The sequence below is a fragment of the Silurus meridionalis genome, chromosome 23 (assembly GCF_014805685.1).
Source record: "Silurus meridionalis isolate SWU-2019-XX chromosome 23, ASM1480568v1, whole genome shotgun sequence".
NCBI lineage: Eukaryota > Metazoa > Chordata > Actinopteri > Siluriformes > Siluridae > Silurus > Silurus meridionalis.
This window is the reverse complement of record NC_060906.1, coordinates 21,997,411-22,014,259: the sequence shown is the minus strand read 5'-3', so window position 1 is coordinate 22,014,259 and position 16,849 is coordinate 21,997,411. Positions and strand designations below refer to the sequence as shown.

General features: G+C 38.5%; 1 protein-coding gene across 2 annotated transcripts in view; it reads left to right on the top strand.

Annotated features, from left to right (window-relative positions):
* Positions 1-1,312: 1,312 nt before the first annotated feature.
* dcbld1 (discoidin, CUB and LCCL domain containing 1) overlaps positions 1,313-16,849 on the top strand; it is a 36,268-nt gene continuing 20,731 nt past the window's right edge. The window contains exons 1-5 of one of the 2 annotated variants that reach the window (XM_046836689.1): positions 1,313-1,639; positions 8,364-8,582; positions 12,525-12,680; positions 14,722-14,773; positions 15,121-15,193. In XM_046836689.1, coding sequence (XP_046692645.1) covers positions 1,561-1,639; positions 8,364-8,582; positions 12,525-12,680; positions 14,722-14,773; positions 15,121-15,193 — 579 coding nt within the window. In that variant the 5' untranslated portion in view covers positions 1,313-1,560. Of the gene's footprint in view, positions 1,640-6,846; positions 8,105-8,363; positions 8,583-12,524; positions 12,681-14,721; positions 14,774-15,120; positions 15,194-16,849 lie in introns of those variants that run through there. The other variant, XM_046836688.1, reaches the window with a different exon arrangement.

Below are 16,849 nucleotides of genomic sequence, written 5' to 3'. Positions count from 1 at the left end.
CAGGTGTTAGTGACCGTTAGTGGGTGGAGAAAAAGAAATGGCACCCCACATCCTACATACTGTAGGTGCAGTTTCACTTTTTCTTTTTTTTTTTACCATTTATTCTCCTGACTTTTATATTTCTAATGATAAGACAGATTTTATAAGAGACAGACAGACAGACAGACAGACAGACAGACAGACAGACAGACAGACAGACAGACAGACAGAGACAGACAGACAGACAGACAGACAGACAGACAGACAGACAGATAGATAGATAGATAGATAGATAGATAGATAGATAGATAGATAGATAGATAGATAGATAGATAGAACTTGTCATTGCATAGTACAGGTACATAGCAATGAAATGCAGTTCAGCATTAACCAGAAGTGCAAATAGTAGTAATAGTTTTACAAAGCTTATTATTATTATTATCATTATTGTTGAGTCTGTTAGCTATGTACCAGTAGGTTTAATTTGACGTGATTATTTATAACTTTCTTTAACTTTTACTATTATATACCATGCGAATCTCATAAACATGTCTTTTATTTACATAACAACCTAAAAAACAAGGTGATTTTGAATTTGCTGGCTGCAACACGTGTCAAAAAAGTTGGGGCAGAGCAACAAAAGTCTGGTAAAAAACAATGGTGTTATTGAAATTGTACTTAACTGACAACAGGTCAGCAAGATGAGTGGGTATGAATAATGTATCTTAGGGGGGCAGAGTCGCTCAGAAGTCATTTTGCACATTGTCCCGATTGTTTTTTGTTTGTTTTTTTAAATTGGAGATGTAAATAAATAAATATCAGTTCAAACTAAACCTCAAAAAAAAAAAAAAAAATAACAACACTTTTCTTTGAACAAATGTTTCTGATGATAATATTTATAATAATAATAATAATAATAATAATAATAATAATAATAATTCGTTTTTATTGTCTAATGTTATGTCATTAATCAAATACGTTTTTTAAAGGTTTTATTGGGTTACTTATATTTGACATATAAATACTAACAACTATTATTATTATTATTATTATTATTATTATTGTTGTTGTTGTTGTTGTTGTTGTGTGTGTGTGTGTGTGTGTGTGTGTGTATACAAAAATATATATATCCGAAGGGGAAGGGAAAGGGTGGGCAGAGCCAAATCTCTAATAACATATCATTTAATTGTCTTAAAAGTGTAGAATATAAGTACAAGTTTCTTTGATACTTATTTTATACTTTATTAAAAATATCAAATATTTGACCAGAGGAAATGTACTTATAGGTTTAACGCGCATGCGCAATTCTACCGCGTGCCTTTTGGTGGCGCAACTTGCGCTCTGGCGGGGGGGGCAAAACACGGAAGAGTTCATTCAAGAGAGAGTGTGTGTGTGTGTGAGAGAGAGAACACACACACTCACACACACACATCCCGTCTAGTAACTGAAATTCTCAGGTCCTCTACAGACAGGTCTGTTGCTACTTTCTTATTCATTTCTTCACCAGGAACATGTTCCAGTAAAGTTCCTCCAAATGCGCCTTGGCACTCTTTCCGCGTCTCCCGGTGGTCTGAAGCTGAAATGTTCGCGAACAGATCGTTTTCTAACCTGGTTTTGTTGTGTGTAACAATCTCCCAGCTTACACTCGCCGACAGAGCCGGTAAGTGAACTCCAGAATGCTGAAACAAAACATCTATTTGTGTGGAAACATAATAACAATGTCCACCACCCTCCCAGGGCTCCCAAGCGTGCAGCACAAACCGGGACATTACTCCATACTAACCTGTAGATTATCTTCTAATTATCCTAAAAAAAAAAAAAAAAACTTTGTAAGTGATTTATGTAATTGTATAATGTAAATATCTATATAATGAAAATGTTTCAGATCAGAGGTTTGGTCTGTAGAACTCTTCTCATTAGTGGCATCCCAAATGACTCCCTGTTCTCTCCACCTCTGCCCTTTTCTCTTTAGATACACTCGTTGGTTCTATAAGTTCAAAGCGCCCTATTTAGTGCACTAGAGGGGATTTAGGGTTGAGCCCTTTCTCATTTAAGTTCTATAGCTACATTTTTTATAGACATAAAAATGACAATTTGTTTGTTTTGGAGAAAAAGAAATGGTGAAGTGGTTAAATAAATGTGGGAGAAAGAAAAAGTTTGCTTTGTGTAGTGTGTGTGTGAGGTGAAGGTCTGATGAGATGAGATATGGGGGAAAATGCCAAAGCCTGGACTATAGGGGGGGAAAAAAAAAAGAAAAAAAAAATTATATATATATATAAAATTATTTTTATTAATTTTTTTTTTTTCATAATTTTGGCCATGTATTTTACTATTAGTTTATTATTTACTATGTAGATAATTGCACTTGTTTTGCACTTAAAAAAAAAAAAAAAAAAATATATATATATATATATATATAATATATTACATTTGTATTTATTTGTATATTTGCTCACATTTACTATTATTTACGATTTATTTCTGGCTTGCACCTTTCATATTTTTATAGTTTTATATATCTTTTATATATATATATATATATATATATATATATATATATATATATATATATATATATATATATATATATATATAATTTTTTGTAATTTTTTTTTTTATAGTTTATTTTTATATATATATATTTTAAATATTTGTATAAATTGTGAGCTGAAATCTGTTGTACAGTAACATTGTAAATTGTGTTAAAAAAAAAAAAGCTTTCTGTTTTCGATTTCTGAAAACAGGTTCAGCGTTCAGGTTCAAGTTTATTCCAGATTTCTTTTAATGAGCCAGTGTGCCAAAATTTTTGCATCGCTGGTTGTGGTGTGACTCGACTTAATGTTTTTGTACCCTTCACATTGTTTCTCCTTCCTTTTCTGAATATCTTTTATTTGACTTGAAAACTCACCACATTACATACATATACATTGCTTTCTGTTCCATATTTAGTCCCTATATATATATATATATATATATATATATATATATATATATATATATATATATATATATATATATATATATATATATATATTATGTATGTGTGTGTTATAATATCCGCCACTCTTCTAGGAAGATGTTTCATTAGATTTTGTGGAGATCCATGGTGTATCTCTTGAGCGTCGCAGATAGCATCAGGTGTACGCTTTTGTACGTTCACTGTTCCTCCATGCGGTCTGACTGATAAACATGTTTTGATTTCAAGCATCCAACAAAACAGAACTATCTGTTACACAGGAAGTGCTGTGAAGGTGCCTGGAGATGATGGTCTCCTAACCAAAGCAGATCAGACAGTTGAATGAGGGCGGATTTCTGATCATGCTTCGTAGGAACGTTTTTATGATTTTGAATTGATCGATTATTTGCTTGCGTGCATGTATCAGTATTTCGCAATTGAACTTATTGAAATAAGGCTGTTATATTGCTTGTGTGGATTTGTATTGTTCGATGCTCTTACAGTACGTAATTGATATTTACGGTGCCCATTATGCAGATCTATCAGTCCTGGGGTAACGCATGTGTACTGAAATTTTGTTTTTTTACGAAAAGCTCATGATTTACTGCTCGAGTCAACAAAAATCCATCCCACTTTAGCTACTTAGCCGATTTTTCCGTTCTGATTAGTGATTAATAGAAGAGAGCTCATCAATAGTGCCGATCGGGGTCGGTACATCGAGACCCAAATTGGTGAGAAACCGTGCACTTCCATACCTTCTAATTTACAAGCTTAACTTATCTCACGTGCTCAATCTCCCTCTGTTCCTCTTCTGGATTATTTGTTGTGGTCCACACCACGCTGGTTGTTTTTATTTTTTTAGCTCATGACATCAACGCTCGCTCACCTGCCCCCAGGTGTGTCTTTCCTGTTTACTCTTTTCCATCAGGCTTTCTCTCTCTCCCCGAGACGGGCTCATGTGCACGTCTGGCTTTGCTTTATTCCACACCACAAAGGCCACTGTGTGTCCACTAGGATTGACGTAACGCAGCGTAGGTAATGTGCTGGTAGTTTTACGCCCTGTTTAACATAAACCTCAAAGCAGCTTTGTGTTTTGGGCTTTGAGGAGCGCTAGTTTTGGAAAGCTTTTTCACCAGAGCATGAGAATGGTGTAGGAACATCTTGAAGTGTCATGTCAGACTTTAGGGTTGTCCGAATAAATGCTTGTTTTTTTTCCTTATGCACTATTAGTACAGTAATATTGTGGAAATTTTGCTTTCGTAGATGGAGGTTTTGGTCACATTTGTGTATTTAGCACATACAAAGTTATGTACTGAAGCACCTTTGCCTCAACACAATACCAATGCACAGCTCGTGTAGGTTGCAATGCGAAATGAAGATGAATCGGACGAATGTTTGTACACAAAATTTGGTTCAATTTTGGTACAGTTGGGGGAAGAAATGCAAAACGTCAACTCGCTTATTTACATTTTTTTATTGATGCGTTTATTATTAACATTTTTGAACAGTTAACATTTTTTTTTTATATAAAATGTCTGCTTGGTTCATATACAAAAAAATTCATATATCAAAATAAACTACAATAAATCGAATGAATGCAGTACCTTTTTTTTTTTATGATGTTGATTCAATTGAGTAATTGATTAAATTGGCACAAATGAATCGATTCAATAAATGAAACACTTGATTAAATGAAACGTCACTTTGGCGAGCGCTCCACTCTCCTTCTCAAACATGCGAGTTAAACATACTGGAGGCACCAGTGCTCAGTCTTCCTGTCCTTTTCTCCTCTTCCTAATTCTGACGCCCAAAATCTGGACCGAGTCCTCTTCAATTGGAGACACTGTACATCTCAGGATGGTTCCATATCAACAGCCTAAATATCCATTGAGTTCCATTGAGTCAACTCAAGAACTGTGCGAATGTAATTGGCCTGTAATAAAAATTTGTCTCCAGTGGTTCAGGACCACAGGTTGCATGAACTGCTCTGTATCTAAGCATCTATCACTGAACAGCACACCTCAACAAAGATACAACTGTAATGAATAGACATTTGGTGATGAGGATGGGGTTCCCCTTTAGAGGCTGGTTTCTCTCAAGGTTTCTTCCTCATGCATTCTCAGGGAGTTTTTCCCTGCCATAGTCACCATTGGCTCGCTCATAAGGGATCAACTTTTAATTACAGTATCTCACAAAAAGTACCTTACATTTCAGCAACCAAATTAGTATCTTCTCAAGGGACAATACTATAGAAATAAAACTTGAATATATATTAGTCAATGAGCAGCTCATAAAGCAGAATAGATTTACTGCCCTCTGAAAATAACTCGCAATACAGCCTGGCAAAAAAAGTGAGTACACCCTCAGTGAACATGTCAAAACTGTATCCAAAGTGAGCACCATGGGATTCACTACAGCTGTACAGGTTGTTGCTGGGATCCTCTTCCACTAGTCAGTGACATGACATCACGGAGCTGTCGTATGTTCGAGACAATGGCGCAAGTATCTTTTCTATAGTATTATCCCTTAAGATGTACTATAATTTCTGCTGAAATGTGCGGGTTGTACTCACTTTTGTGAGGTACTGTATAAGGAACAAACGTATAGGTTCTTTTATAAGCACTCGGTAAAGCTGCTTTGAAACGTCCTCACTGATGGTGCTTACCATTAGTTATAAATGTAAAACTCAGCACTAGGGGTTGATTGATGGCATCTGACGAGCATTTAACAAAAAAAAGAGCCGAGTTCAATGTATTGACGCTCAGTACTGAGCATGTCGGGGATTTTTTTTATATTGATATTGGTTTTGAAGAGTCTTTAACAATAAAACTTGTCCCTAAGCAGCTTTGCGGAAATAAATTGTTAACGAATATACATTTGAATCATAAGTCATATGTCATGAGTGACCCAGTGGCAAGGAAAAACTCCCTGAGATGGTATGAGGAAGAAACCATGGAAGGAACCAGACTCTCAAAGGAGCCCATCTTCATCCATTTGTTCTATTTCCATCATTGTTGAGGTGATCATCTGTTCTCTGATTGAGACTCGAATGCAAACCTGTTCAATGCAGCTGTAGCCTTAAGCCATTGAAATAAACCGTTATATATGAATTAATATGGACTGTTTATATTATTTACAGTCCAAATCCATCTTTATGGTTCTTGAGCTTAATCCTTCACAGTAACCTCATGGATTTTTAGGATGTTCATATTGAACTAGGGCATAAAGATAAATCATCCAAATCCAGAAAGAATTTTGTCCTTATTCAGGAAGCTCTTTGAGGGCAGAGATTTACCCCCCTGAAAATTGGACTAAAACCCTGCCACAGAATCTTCCGCCGTGGGAAACAGTGCTGAACGTGCACGTGAAACACACTCGGTCCCACCTCCTACACTGATCCCAAAGACCTGCTGCTCCCAGCAGCTGACCATCATGGGCAGCCTGCGAATACTCTGGAGGAGTCGCATTCCTCTCCTCACCGCCAAGCTCAGACTCACACGTATGTCAGGAGTGTATGCTTTTTGTTGCGACTTGTCTCGCTCACACAACATGCACACTTTTTGAAGTTCTGCCTCGGATGCTGCTTCGACATGCAGCTTGTCAATTCAATTATCCAGGATCCAGTGTTGTGTTCAGTCGTCTCTGTCCTGGGTCATGCAACTTTTCGCTCCTTATGTCACTAGCATTGGCTTTTCATAGGGAACCTTTTCCCCAATCTCCACATTTAAGGATTTCGGCTACATCTACGCTTATCCGGATACATTTTACAAAGCCGTTTTTTATCTATAAATGCTCCATTTTAATTTACGATCTCTACCTAAAAGTTGCTCATCCACCGTGAAACCGTTTTCCGATTTTCTAGCATTTCAAAAAGTGACGTTTTCGTTGACTGAAAACAGCGTCTCTGTGGACGGAAGGCCAAAACGGAGAGAAAGATATGCATATTTGGATAAATAAAATCCATATGACATTTATTTCTTCAAATCGCAATTCAATTAAATTGACTTTTTTTGTTAGCGGGAAAAGGTTGTGTTTGAAATGCTGAAAACAACCGTTACTTGAGTGTACAGTATGGAAATTCATCAGAGTCATAGTGCAGTGTCAGCCATGCTACAGCACCCACTGGAGCGGAGAAGGTCAAGGGCCTTGCTTAAGGGCCCAGTAGTGGAAGCTTGGCAATGCTGGGGTTTCAACCCTTGACCTTATTATCAGCAACTCTGAGCTTTAACATTTGGAATGCTATACTGTACAGGATACTGAGCTGTACGGAATGCTGAACTCGAATTGTTGCTGAAGTGTACAGAATGCTGAACCATACAGGGTTTTGAAGTGTAGAGAATGCCAACCTCGATTTGTTACTGAAGTGCATGGAATGCTGAAATGTATGGAATGCAGAACCCGTCACTGTAGATTACTGAATGCTGATGTAAAGGTGCTTCATATTTGTCACATGTACATTACAGCACATTGAAATTCTTTCTTCACATATGCCAGCTATGTTAGAAAGCTGGGGGCAGAGCGCAAGGCCAGCCATGATAAAGCCCCTGGAGCAGAGTAGGTTAAGCGCTAGAGGTCGACCGATTAATCGGGCTGATTGTGCTGCAATTTAGGCAGACTCGTCTGAGACAACGAGATCAGAGAAAACGCTGCGGAAAGAAACTAAAGCAGACCGACACTCAAGTCAGCTTGAGAGGACTGATTGGAAAGACGTTTAATTAAGGCAATTTTCTGTATCATTTCTTATTAATTAGGAATTCGATTTTATGACACGAAGGGGGAAGAAATTTGCCATTGGCTGCACTGGTTTCTAAATATTGGTGGGGGGGGCCAAAAGTGGCAACTTGACGATCCTGGGGCTTGAACCCGTGACCTCTGATCAGTAATCTGGAGCCTTAACCACTGAGGTACTACTTGTTCCTAATGAAGTGTTCCACTTGAACAGAATGCCGAATTTTATCGCTGAAGTGTTTGGAATGCTGAAATGTTAATATTTTACTATTTACATGGGGTACCGAAGGGTACAAGATGCAGAAACTAAATTGTTACAGAAGTATCTAGAATGCTGTATACACACACTGAAACATATGGGATGTAATCCATACACACACAAAAAAAAAGTGTACAGATTGCAGAGGCGTTCTGGATACCAAGGAGTACCAGTGCCCCCAGGTATACTAGTTCATAAAAATTTAATCATCATAATATATAATAATAAATCATTTGGAATGTTTGGTAGATTCAGGCTGGGTGATAATCATATTGTTTTATGCGATTGGCCTGAGGTACTTTACTAACTTATAAAATCCATCACTACCATCCAACCAATCAGATTGTAGAATTTTACATTTATTTCAACATATGTCTGTGGTATTGGGCGCATCTGTGAATGGATAGATATACAGTATTTTGCTCTGTTTTCCCCCCTCAGGGGATGGTTGCGGCCAGTCAGACCTGGGTCCACAGAGTGGTCTCCTGTCCTCGAAGAACTACCCGAACGAGTACCCCAACAACTCGCTGTGCGAGTGGAAGATCCGCGTCCACGACAGCCTCAGGATTGTTCTGAAGTTTGAAGATGTCTCTGTCGAGGGCGTGGACTGCGAGACAGACTATTTGAAGGTCTTCAAAGAGAGCCATGGGACGACTTTTGGTAAGATGATGATAAGTCAAATGTTTTTATTTAACCACTGATGTGGTCATGAAGTGGCTCGGAAATTCTGTGAGGCTTTCTAACGAATCTGAGAATCCGTCAGAGAAACTTTCTCTCTCTCTCTCTCTCTCTCTCTCTCTCTCTCTCTCTCTCTCTCTCATTCATATATATATATATATATATATATATATATATATATAGAAACACACCCACACACACAACCACATCTGGTCTGGAAACAATAGGCATGTGCTTAAACCTGTTCAAATCACCAGATTAACCTGTAGAAGATGATAATCGGAAAGATGATAGATGATAATCACTAAATCAGGGTTGAAAGAAATCTCTCAGATTTCCACTTTCCAATTAGCAGATTCATTTCCCAATTCCCCAAATGACCAAATGCATCCAAACTGCGACAGGTTTCCTTACCCACACCAGTTGCTACTGTTCTATGACGCTGCTCATCAGCTGATATCAGCTGTGTAACTTGTTTTGCTGGTTACCCAAACAAAAGAACAAGAAACAACTATTCTATAAATGTTTATATTATTTACAGTCCAAATCCATCTTCATGGTTCTTCAGCTTAACTCTCCACAGTAACCTCATGGATCTTCAGGCTGTTCATGTTGAACTAGGGCATCAAGATAAATCATCCAAATCCAGAAAGAATTTTGTCCTTATTCAGGAAGCACTATACCCTGTAACTCCACCAGCACTTCCTCATAGGAACAAATTGTGTTTTTATTTGTATTTTTTTGTACTTTAGAAATATGTACACGAGCCTAAAAGACTTCCTGAGGTAAATATTATTCTGGTGGCGCGTTAATGAGTTCAGCACATGCTAAGACATTGTGCTTTTATTTTAAGCATCAGATGGGGATTCCACCTGGTGAAAATAATGTGAAATCAGATGGCAGCAGTACACAGTTCCAAGTCCAATTGTGGGAAACCTTTTTGAATGGATGACTGAGTGTATTTTGGAGCCTTGGCAACCATATGCAATGGATATTACACGACTAAACACAAAACAGACAGCTTGTCATTTAAACAACACCGTATCCATGGTGAAGCATGGTGGTGGTAGTATCATGCTATGGGGCTGATTTGCTTTAGCTGGGACTTTAGTCACGATTGAGGGAATCAGAGTTAGCTCCAAATACCAATCTGTTTTTACCTGTGCTAGATTTTTGAAGAGGAAGAAACCATTTCAACTTCAGGACTGATCAAAAGCCAAATTCTGGACTGTGATCAGGATAATTTTGTATGGATTTTTCTCTGACCAATTAGTGATCTGATTTCAATCATGTGTCAGTGTGTTTTTTTTGGTACTCTGACAAGTAAAAATGGTCACATGGCGATTACAGGATGTAGAATCCTAGACGATCGTGTTTTCCATGATACAAGGCCTCATCGTCTGATAGAAAAGTGTTCCAGTTCTCTACATCTCAATCTCTATATCTCTATCAATAGAAGGTAATGGTAAATTAAGACGTAGCACAGATTCATGAGAGATGTGACATTTCTCTAAGTCCTGTGTGTCAGAGGATATTGGAAAATTTCGTATGAACAACTACGTAATCATCCCGAGATCATGTTATTCCTTGTTGATGTGTGTTACTTGGACCAGGTTTCACAAGAGTGCACGAGGAAGTGATTCACATGAGCAATAGTTTCTTGTGAGATGATCTGTTTGAAACCAGAATGAGTGAATTTTACTGTCTGGGTGTCTGATACTTACAGGGGATTTGTAACAAAATAGACTAGACAATTTACAAATATGGCAGGAAATCAAGTGAAATAATTTGGAGCAATGTATGTACTAGCTAGAACACAAAGCGCTATAGAAATAAATTAAAATAGAATTTATGTGAGCAAATTTATTTTTATATTTCTTAAAAAGCATTATAACAAATTCAAAAATAATTTTGTCCTATATAAATGCTCTATAAATTAGAACACCCTCTGGGGGTGTGTGTGTGTGTGTGTGTGTGTGTGTGTGTGTGCGTGCGCACGCGCATGTTGGGAGAATTGTCATAAACACACACCATAGATAATACAGTGCCATATCGAAAAAATCATTTTCCCCAAATTATCCTCACAACCTGGTAGCAACTTTTCGAGACCCGGTGAATAAGTGATCTTAATAATATTAGATCATTGCTAATAAGTAACTTTTTTTTTTTTTATGGTTGATTGTAGTAATATTTATATACTCCTAATGAAGTAGAGTTTTGCAAAATACATAATTTGAATAATCTAAATAATATAATATATGAATTCTTTTGAATAATTGCATATTATATAAATAATTAATGCTTTCTTGATATGGACATGTAGAGTGTATTACATTAAATAATCTAAAATATAAATAAAATAATTAATTGCAAAAGATTTGATGTATTGTTTATAAAAAAAGGTTTTTTTGTATAATTTTTCATTTTAATAATTGATACATTATTATCTAGACCTCTTACCAAAAAGTCCAGTGGTCAGTAAACCTAAAGAATTCCAAAAAACACACACTAGATTCAGCCCATGTGCTCTTGAGCTCAGACAGAATTGAAGAATAACAAACTCATCAGAGCTCACCGCCATGTCACTGTATACATCAGATCTTCATCACAGAACGTCCGGCTCTTTATAGCTCTATTGTCTCACCCCCCCTCCCGTTCTTCAGTCAACCTCCTGCTTCTGACAAAAGACAACTCATTATTTCATGGCCGGTCTGAAAGGTTAGGAGGAAGAGAGGGTTTCAGGTGACTGCGTGCACCACGCCGGGGCTTTATGAAGCCGAAAATGGAGACGCAACCGAAATAAAGCGCCCATGTAAGAGAGTCAGTGATACACCGGCTCTTCTCACAGAGCAATCTCGAGAGCTTTAGCTTTAGGACCAACAAAAAGAAATTGTGCCAGATTCTGTACAACTGTCAATCCAGCAGAACACTTTCCCAGATAACAGACAAAGCTGTGAATGTCTTTAATTGGGGGTTTATTAGAGCAACTTTTCTGTACACGATTTTAAAATCGCACTTCAATGTGCTTTCCTTTTTAGGTTTCCTATGACCCATATTACAGCTAATAACTCATTATGTATGTTGGAAAGCATTGGCAACTTGGAAGCTCAGCCAGATTTTGCGTTTTTTTATTATTATAATGATGTCACATACTGGGGGGTGGGGGCGGGGCTATATGTATGTCTAGCCACACCCTTTTCTGTCCTCTTCCCAAAACCATGGCTGACCTCATTATCAGTCTGCACTGGTTTTGAAGGGTTGGGGTGTTGGTAGGACAAAAGTTAGGGATGGGGACCAAGAACTGTGTTTATTTTTTTTTTATTTAACCCAGTACATAATTGGGTCAATACCAGACTACCGATAAGCTTCAGAACAAATAATACTTGTGTAGTTTTAAGCTCGTTCACCATAGTGGTGCGATGGCCCCTGTAAATTTTTAAGTGTCATAGGGCTGTCGGTAAATTTATAGTGAAAGGCTTATTCACTACAGTGCAATCAAACTGGTTCAGGGTCGAGTAGGCAATAGATACTTTTGCCTAATTGCTACAGATGCCAGAGTTCTCCATTACATTCTGTTGTACTTCTATGCACATGCTGTTCAAATATGTTGTGCTGTGGTACGCTAAGGAAATGTTCTCCATCTCTCTTATTTAAAAATGTGCTTAATGTGCCTTTTTTTCTGTTTTGGTTAGAGGGAGTTGTAAACTGCGATACTAAAGTTCAGCAGTAAAAAATGCACCAAATAACGGTACTAGTATTGATAACCGTATCTATAAGTAACGATATCAGTATTGATAAAATGTATACGATGCCCGTCCCTACACAGTCTCACAAACCTGGTGACAGGAATAAAATACTTATTTATCCACAGTGACATGAAGTGCGATGGACACTGAGGATGGTCCTGTATCTGTTGTGTGTTAGTGTATTGGCAGTATTGCGGTGTACCGAAGCCTCACCCCACGGCGGCCAGCCAGCCGCTTTACACAGACGCCAACGAGCTCACCGTCAGCTACCGCACCAGCCGACACTCCTCAGGCAGGGGATTCCAGCTTTCCTACACCACCATCAACCGCACAGGTGGGCCACACATCTTTTACCCTCTCGTACACTTCACACACACTATGCAGTGTTGAGTCCTTTTCTCCCTGCTGAGGTTCTTTAGACACAGCAATTACATTCGCGACCACAGCGGCTGGAGTGTGAGCAAAACTTGCTTCTGACTCCAGTGTGGTTCATTTGCAGTGAGAAAATGGTTAGATTCTGAATCAAATCAGCTGCAAAAAGTGAATCCAACTGCAATTATTTCTTTTTTAAGCCCTTTATTTTTTTTTCCAAAATCCAAGTTGCTAAACTGATATAAATTGCTCCAGATATGCTACAATTCCACAATATGACAACGCGGCAATAGAAACCAATATTATAGAAAAACGCAGTATAACAGAGCGCTGCATCACAGGAATCTCATACAGAGAGAGTGAATGTCATTAATAAAACGAGAAAACCAAAATACAATTAAACGAGTCTCCTTTCACTGGAGCCACAGCTGCACTGCCCACATACATCATCCCCAGCAGTATCGATTAATAACCTCATAAAATGACCATGGGTTTCCCCTGCATTTTTGTGCATTTTTTTTGCGCACTGCAGTTTTCCTGGGGGTTTGTAATGAAGGCAATTTTATGTTTTTGTGCAAATTCGAACAGTATAAAAGCTTAACAACTGTTTTGAAATGTTTTGTCCCTGTAAGTGTATCAATCAAACTAAATTCAAAAATCAATCAAATTCTTCTCCCCTGTCAGTCGTTGAGAAATAAAAAAAAAACAATAAAACAGCTATACGAATATATTTGAGTTTGTACAGTTTGCTGTTCATCGACTGATGCGGTTTGTGAGCTTTGACTAGTGCGCCCTCCGACCGTCGTTTAATTGCGACATCATTGGATGCCTGCTAGATGGCCCTTCTGCTGCCAACTTGAAATCTGATTGGTTAAAGCAACAGCTTCAAGCAGCATGTACTTTATGCAAATGTAACTAATTTACACTCCTAGAAGCAGCGCTTTTGTTAGAAGGAGGAAAACGGTGAACAATGACTTTCTTTTCGGCTACTGTTTAGATACAAGCCGTTGTAACGCGTCGAGTCTGGGTGAAGGGAGAGTTCGCTAACTCCAGTTACAACAGAAATCATATAAGCACAAACAGGTTTCCAAAACTCTTGCTTTTTTTTATTTTTCTTGGCAACAGCGTTACGGGTTAGTCAAAGAAAGAAATGAGCATCAGAAAATAATAAGGACATATTCCTCGGTCTTGCACACATGCAGTAATAGCGGAAAAATGCAGCAGCAGGCTATTCCCAAAATGCCGCTCTGCTCTTAAAGGAGCCACAACATATTTCACCCGTTACACTGTGTAACAGACACTGTCTCTCGTTAAAGCCTGTGTGAAGTTTATTAGTTTCAGTGTAGACCTGCAGCTTATAGACAGGTGCGGCTTATTTATGTTTAAAATAAAAATATTTGTCAAATTCAGTGGGTGCGGCTTATATATGGGTGCGCTTTATAGTACGGAACTTACGGTAATTATGGACAATATATAAAATGTAAGTCAGTGATTCTGAGGCCTTGTTGACCCTGACGACCCACTACTGTTTGAAAGTGACTTTTTTACTTTTAGTTCATTTATGCACAGTGGGAAATAAAACTAAACCAAATTCAGCACGTAGACAATTTTTTTTGGTTTGTTTTGTTTCATATTTGATTGGATCTTAAAGCAGGTTACACTGGTTAAGTCAGAATAAGCCTTGGCATGTCCTCACAGTGCTTTCACTCAAGCATGCCCTGACATAACACTGTTCTCACCTTAACCTGACAGATCCACTCCCATGCTTTACCTATCTGTGTGTGTGTGTGTGTGTGTGTGTGTGTGTGTGTGTGTGTGTTTAACCCAGATGTGGTAAAATAAGCAGGCTGTTCATCCTGTTGATGACTGTGTGTGTGTGTGTCCTATTGTGCCTCCTGCTGTTTGTTGAGATAGCCCCAGTTTTCTGCTGAGGAAAGACATTTTAGCGCTTGCCTTATTGTCCCTCATTGTGTTTGTGTCCCTCCTGTGCTTTTCCTCCTCAGAGCTGCTGACGTGCGCAGACAAAGGCAGCCATTTCTCCCTCGTACAATACAGGTAACTGGTTTTACTGTACATCTGTGAACCAGATTTCACATCCCAAGATTTCGGGATTACCTCTAACCTTAATGACTTTTGGGCCATTCTCTTTCTATGTCCCTCTTTTTTTTTTTTTTTCCCCTCCTCTGTCTTTCCCCATCTATCTCAGTCTTTCATACTTCACATTAACTCCATTGCTCTTGTTGATTCCCTGTCACCTTGTGTGTGTGTGTGTGTGTGTGTGTGTGTGTGTGTGTGTGTGTGTGTGTGTGTGTGTGTGTGTGTGTGTGTGTGTGTGTATATATACATATGTGCTATAAATACCGGAGTGCACACATATCCTTTATTGTTGTCTCCTGTTGTAGGAAGTTCTGCCCGGCCGGATGTGGAGCAGCAGCGGGTGACGTGGCCGGAGACGTTTCTCAGGGCTACAGACACGTGAGTGCAGCTTGTATTGTTCTGCATTTCATCAGAGAGGAGGTGAGCAGCCTGACGGGATGTCCCCAGGGATAAAATCCCCCCCCACTGAGATCACTGAGATCGGGGGGCTGGGGGTATTTATGAGCAGGCAAAACAGGTTGGTGTTTGAGATGAGCGGCAGGATAGAGGCTCCTCTGAGCAGGAGGTCTGGGATGCTTTCGCTAAAAGAATAGAAGCTGGGGGAAGGAAAGCTCTGGGCTGCTCTCATTGTGTTTCATTGTGTGTGACAGCTCAGTGCGAAGTATCTGAAAGAGCAGGGAGGTGTGTGTGTGTGTGTGTGTGTGTGTGTTTTCACATGCGGTAAATTAATTGTCCAGCCATCATTGTTCTCAAAGTTACCTCAGAAATTCAGTGGCTAACCCATGAGCACCAAGCAAGAATAAATGGACGATTTGTCACGTCATTGTTTCATGAAATTCAGTTTTTAACAATGGACATTGTGTCAAAACAGCTTTACTGAGACCAAGGTTATAAAGTTGTATAAAAGAGTGTATAAGTTTGTTCCCTGCCATTTGTAAGTTGATACCTATTGAGTAAACCAGTAGTGACAGTGGAAGGTAAAAACTCCCTGAAATGGCATGAGGAAGAACCTTGAGAAGAACCAGACTTAAAAGTGAAACCCATCCTCATCACCAAATGTTTATTCATCACAGTTTCATTATTGTTAAGGCGAAACTGTTTATGCAACCTGCGGTCCTGGGCCATTGTAGTAGACAGTTGATATTAAAAGTTATTACAGAGCTACAGATTTTTACCCACGTGAGATCATCTCCAAGATGCCATCATTGAATCTATTAACATAATGAATATATCAATATTTGTTTTATTTAGCACATTTTCATGATTCAGTTTTATGTTTGTTATAAAGTTCAGTAATATTTTACATGGATAAATGTTTTGTACACTTTTCTGGCTGGAAGATGGTTGCAGTCAAATAGTTGCTTTCTCCCATCAGATTTGCGTGAACTTTTTGGACCGTTTTTGAACACGGTGTATCTTTCGAGCAAGATGGGGAATAAGAATGGTTAGAATATTATACTATATTGGAGGACAGTAGGGTAAAATTTCTGCCTTGGCCTTGTTTCTTGGCTTTTTAACTTGTTTGTTCTTGGATTTATTTAGTAACCTTTTAGTAAATATTAGAATTACTAGGTACACTCGCAGGCTTATCTCACAATGGCTTTTGTGTTTAAAAAGAAAATGATATACAGGCGGAGCTCAGAGCCGTTAAGTTCCACACACAAGTCTTGAATGTGGCTACTGCATACATAACAAACACAAACAGAACCCGTCAGCGTTTTAGCTCAGGGTGCTCGGTCTAATCCCAGCCCGAGTGCTAAGTTTGTCTAAATGCCTTCATTCATTGTCTAAACGAAACTGGTGCGCAGTGTAAGAGCTTGTCTTTGTATAAACACAACGGATCAAAGTCCTGCTGGTCACACTGTGTTAATGAGCTGCTCTGGGCGAGGGACTGATACGAACGTTTGTGACTCGCACGGGATTTGATTCGGCAGACCGCAGGAACGATTGTATCAATATGTGCATCAGAAATTCACCTAAACATTAATTATTGATGTAGTTACAATCTTCTACTTTTAAATCTGGAATTGTTCA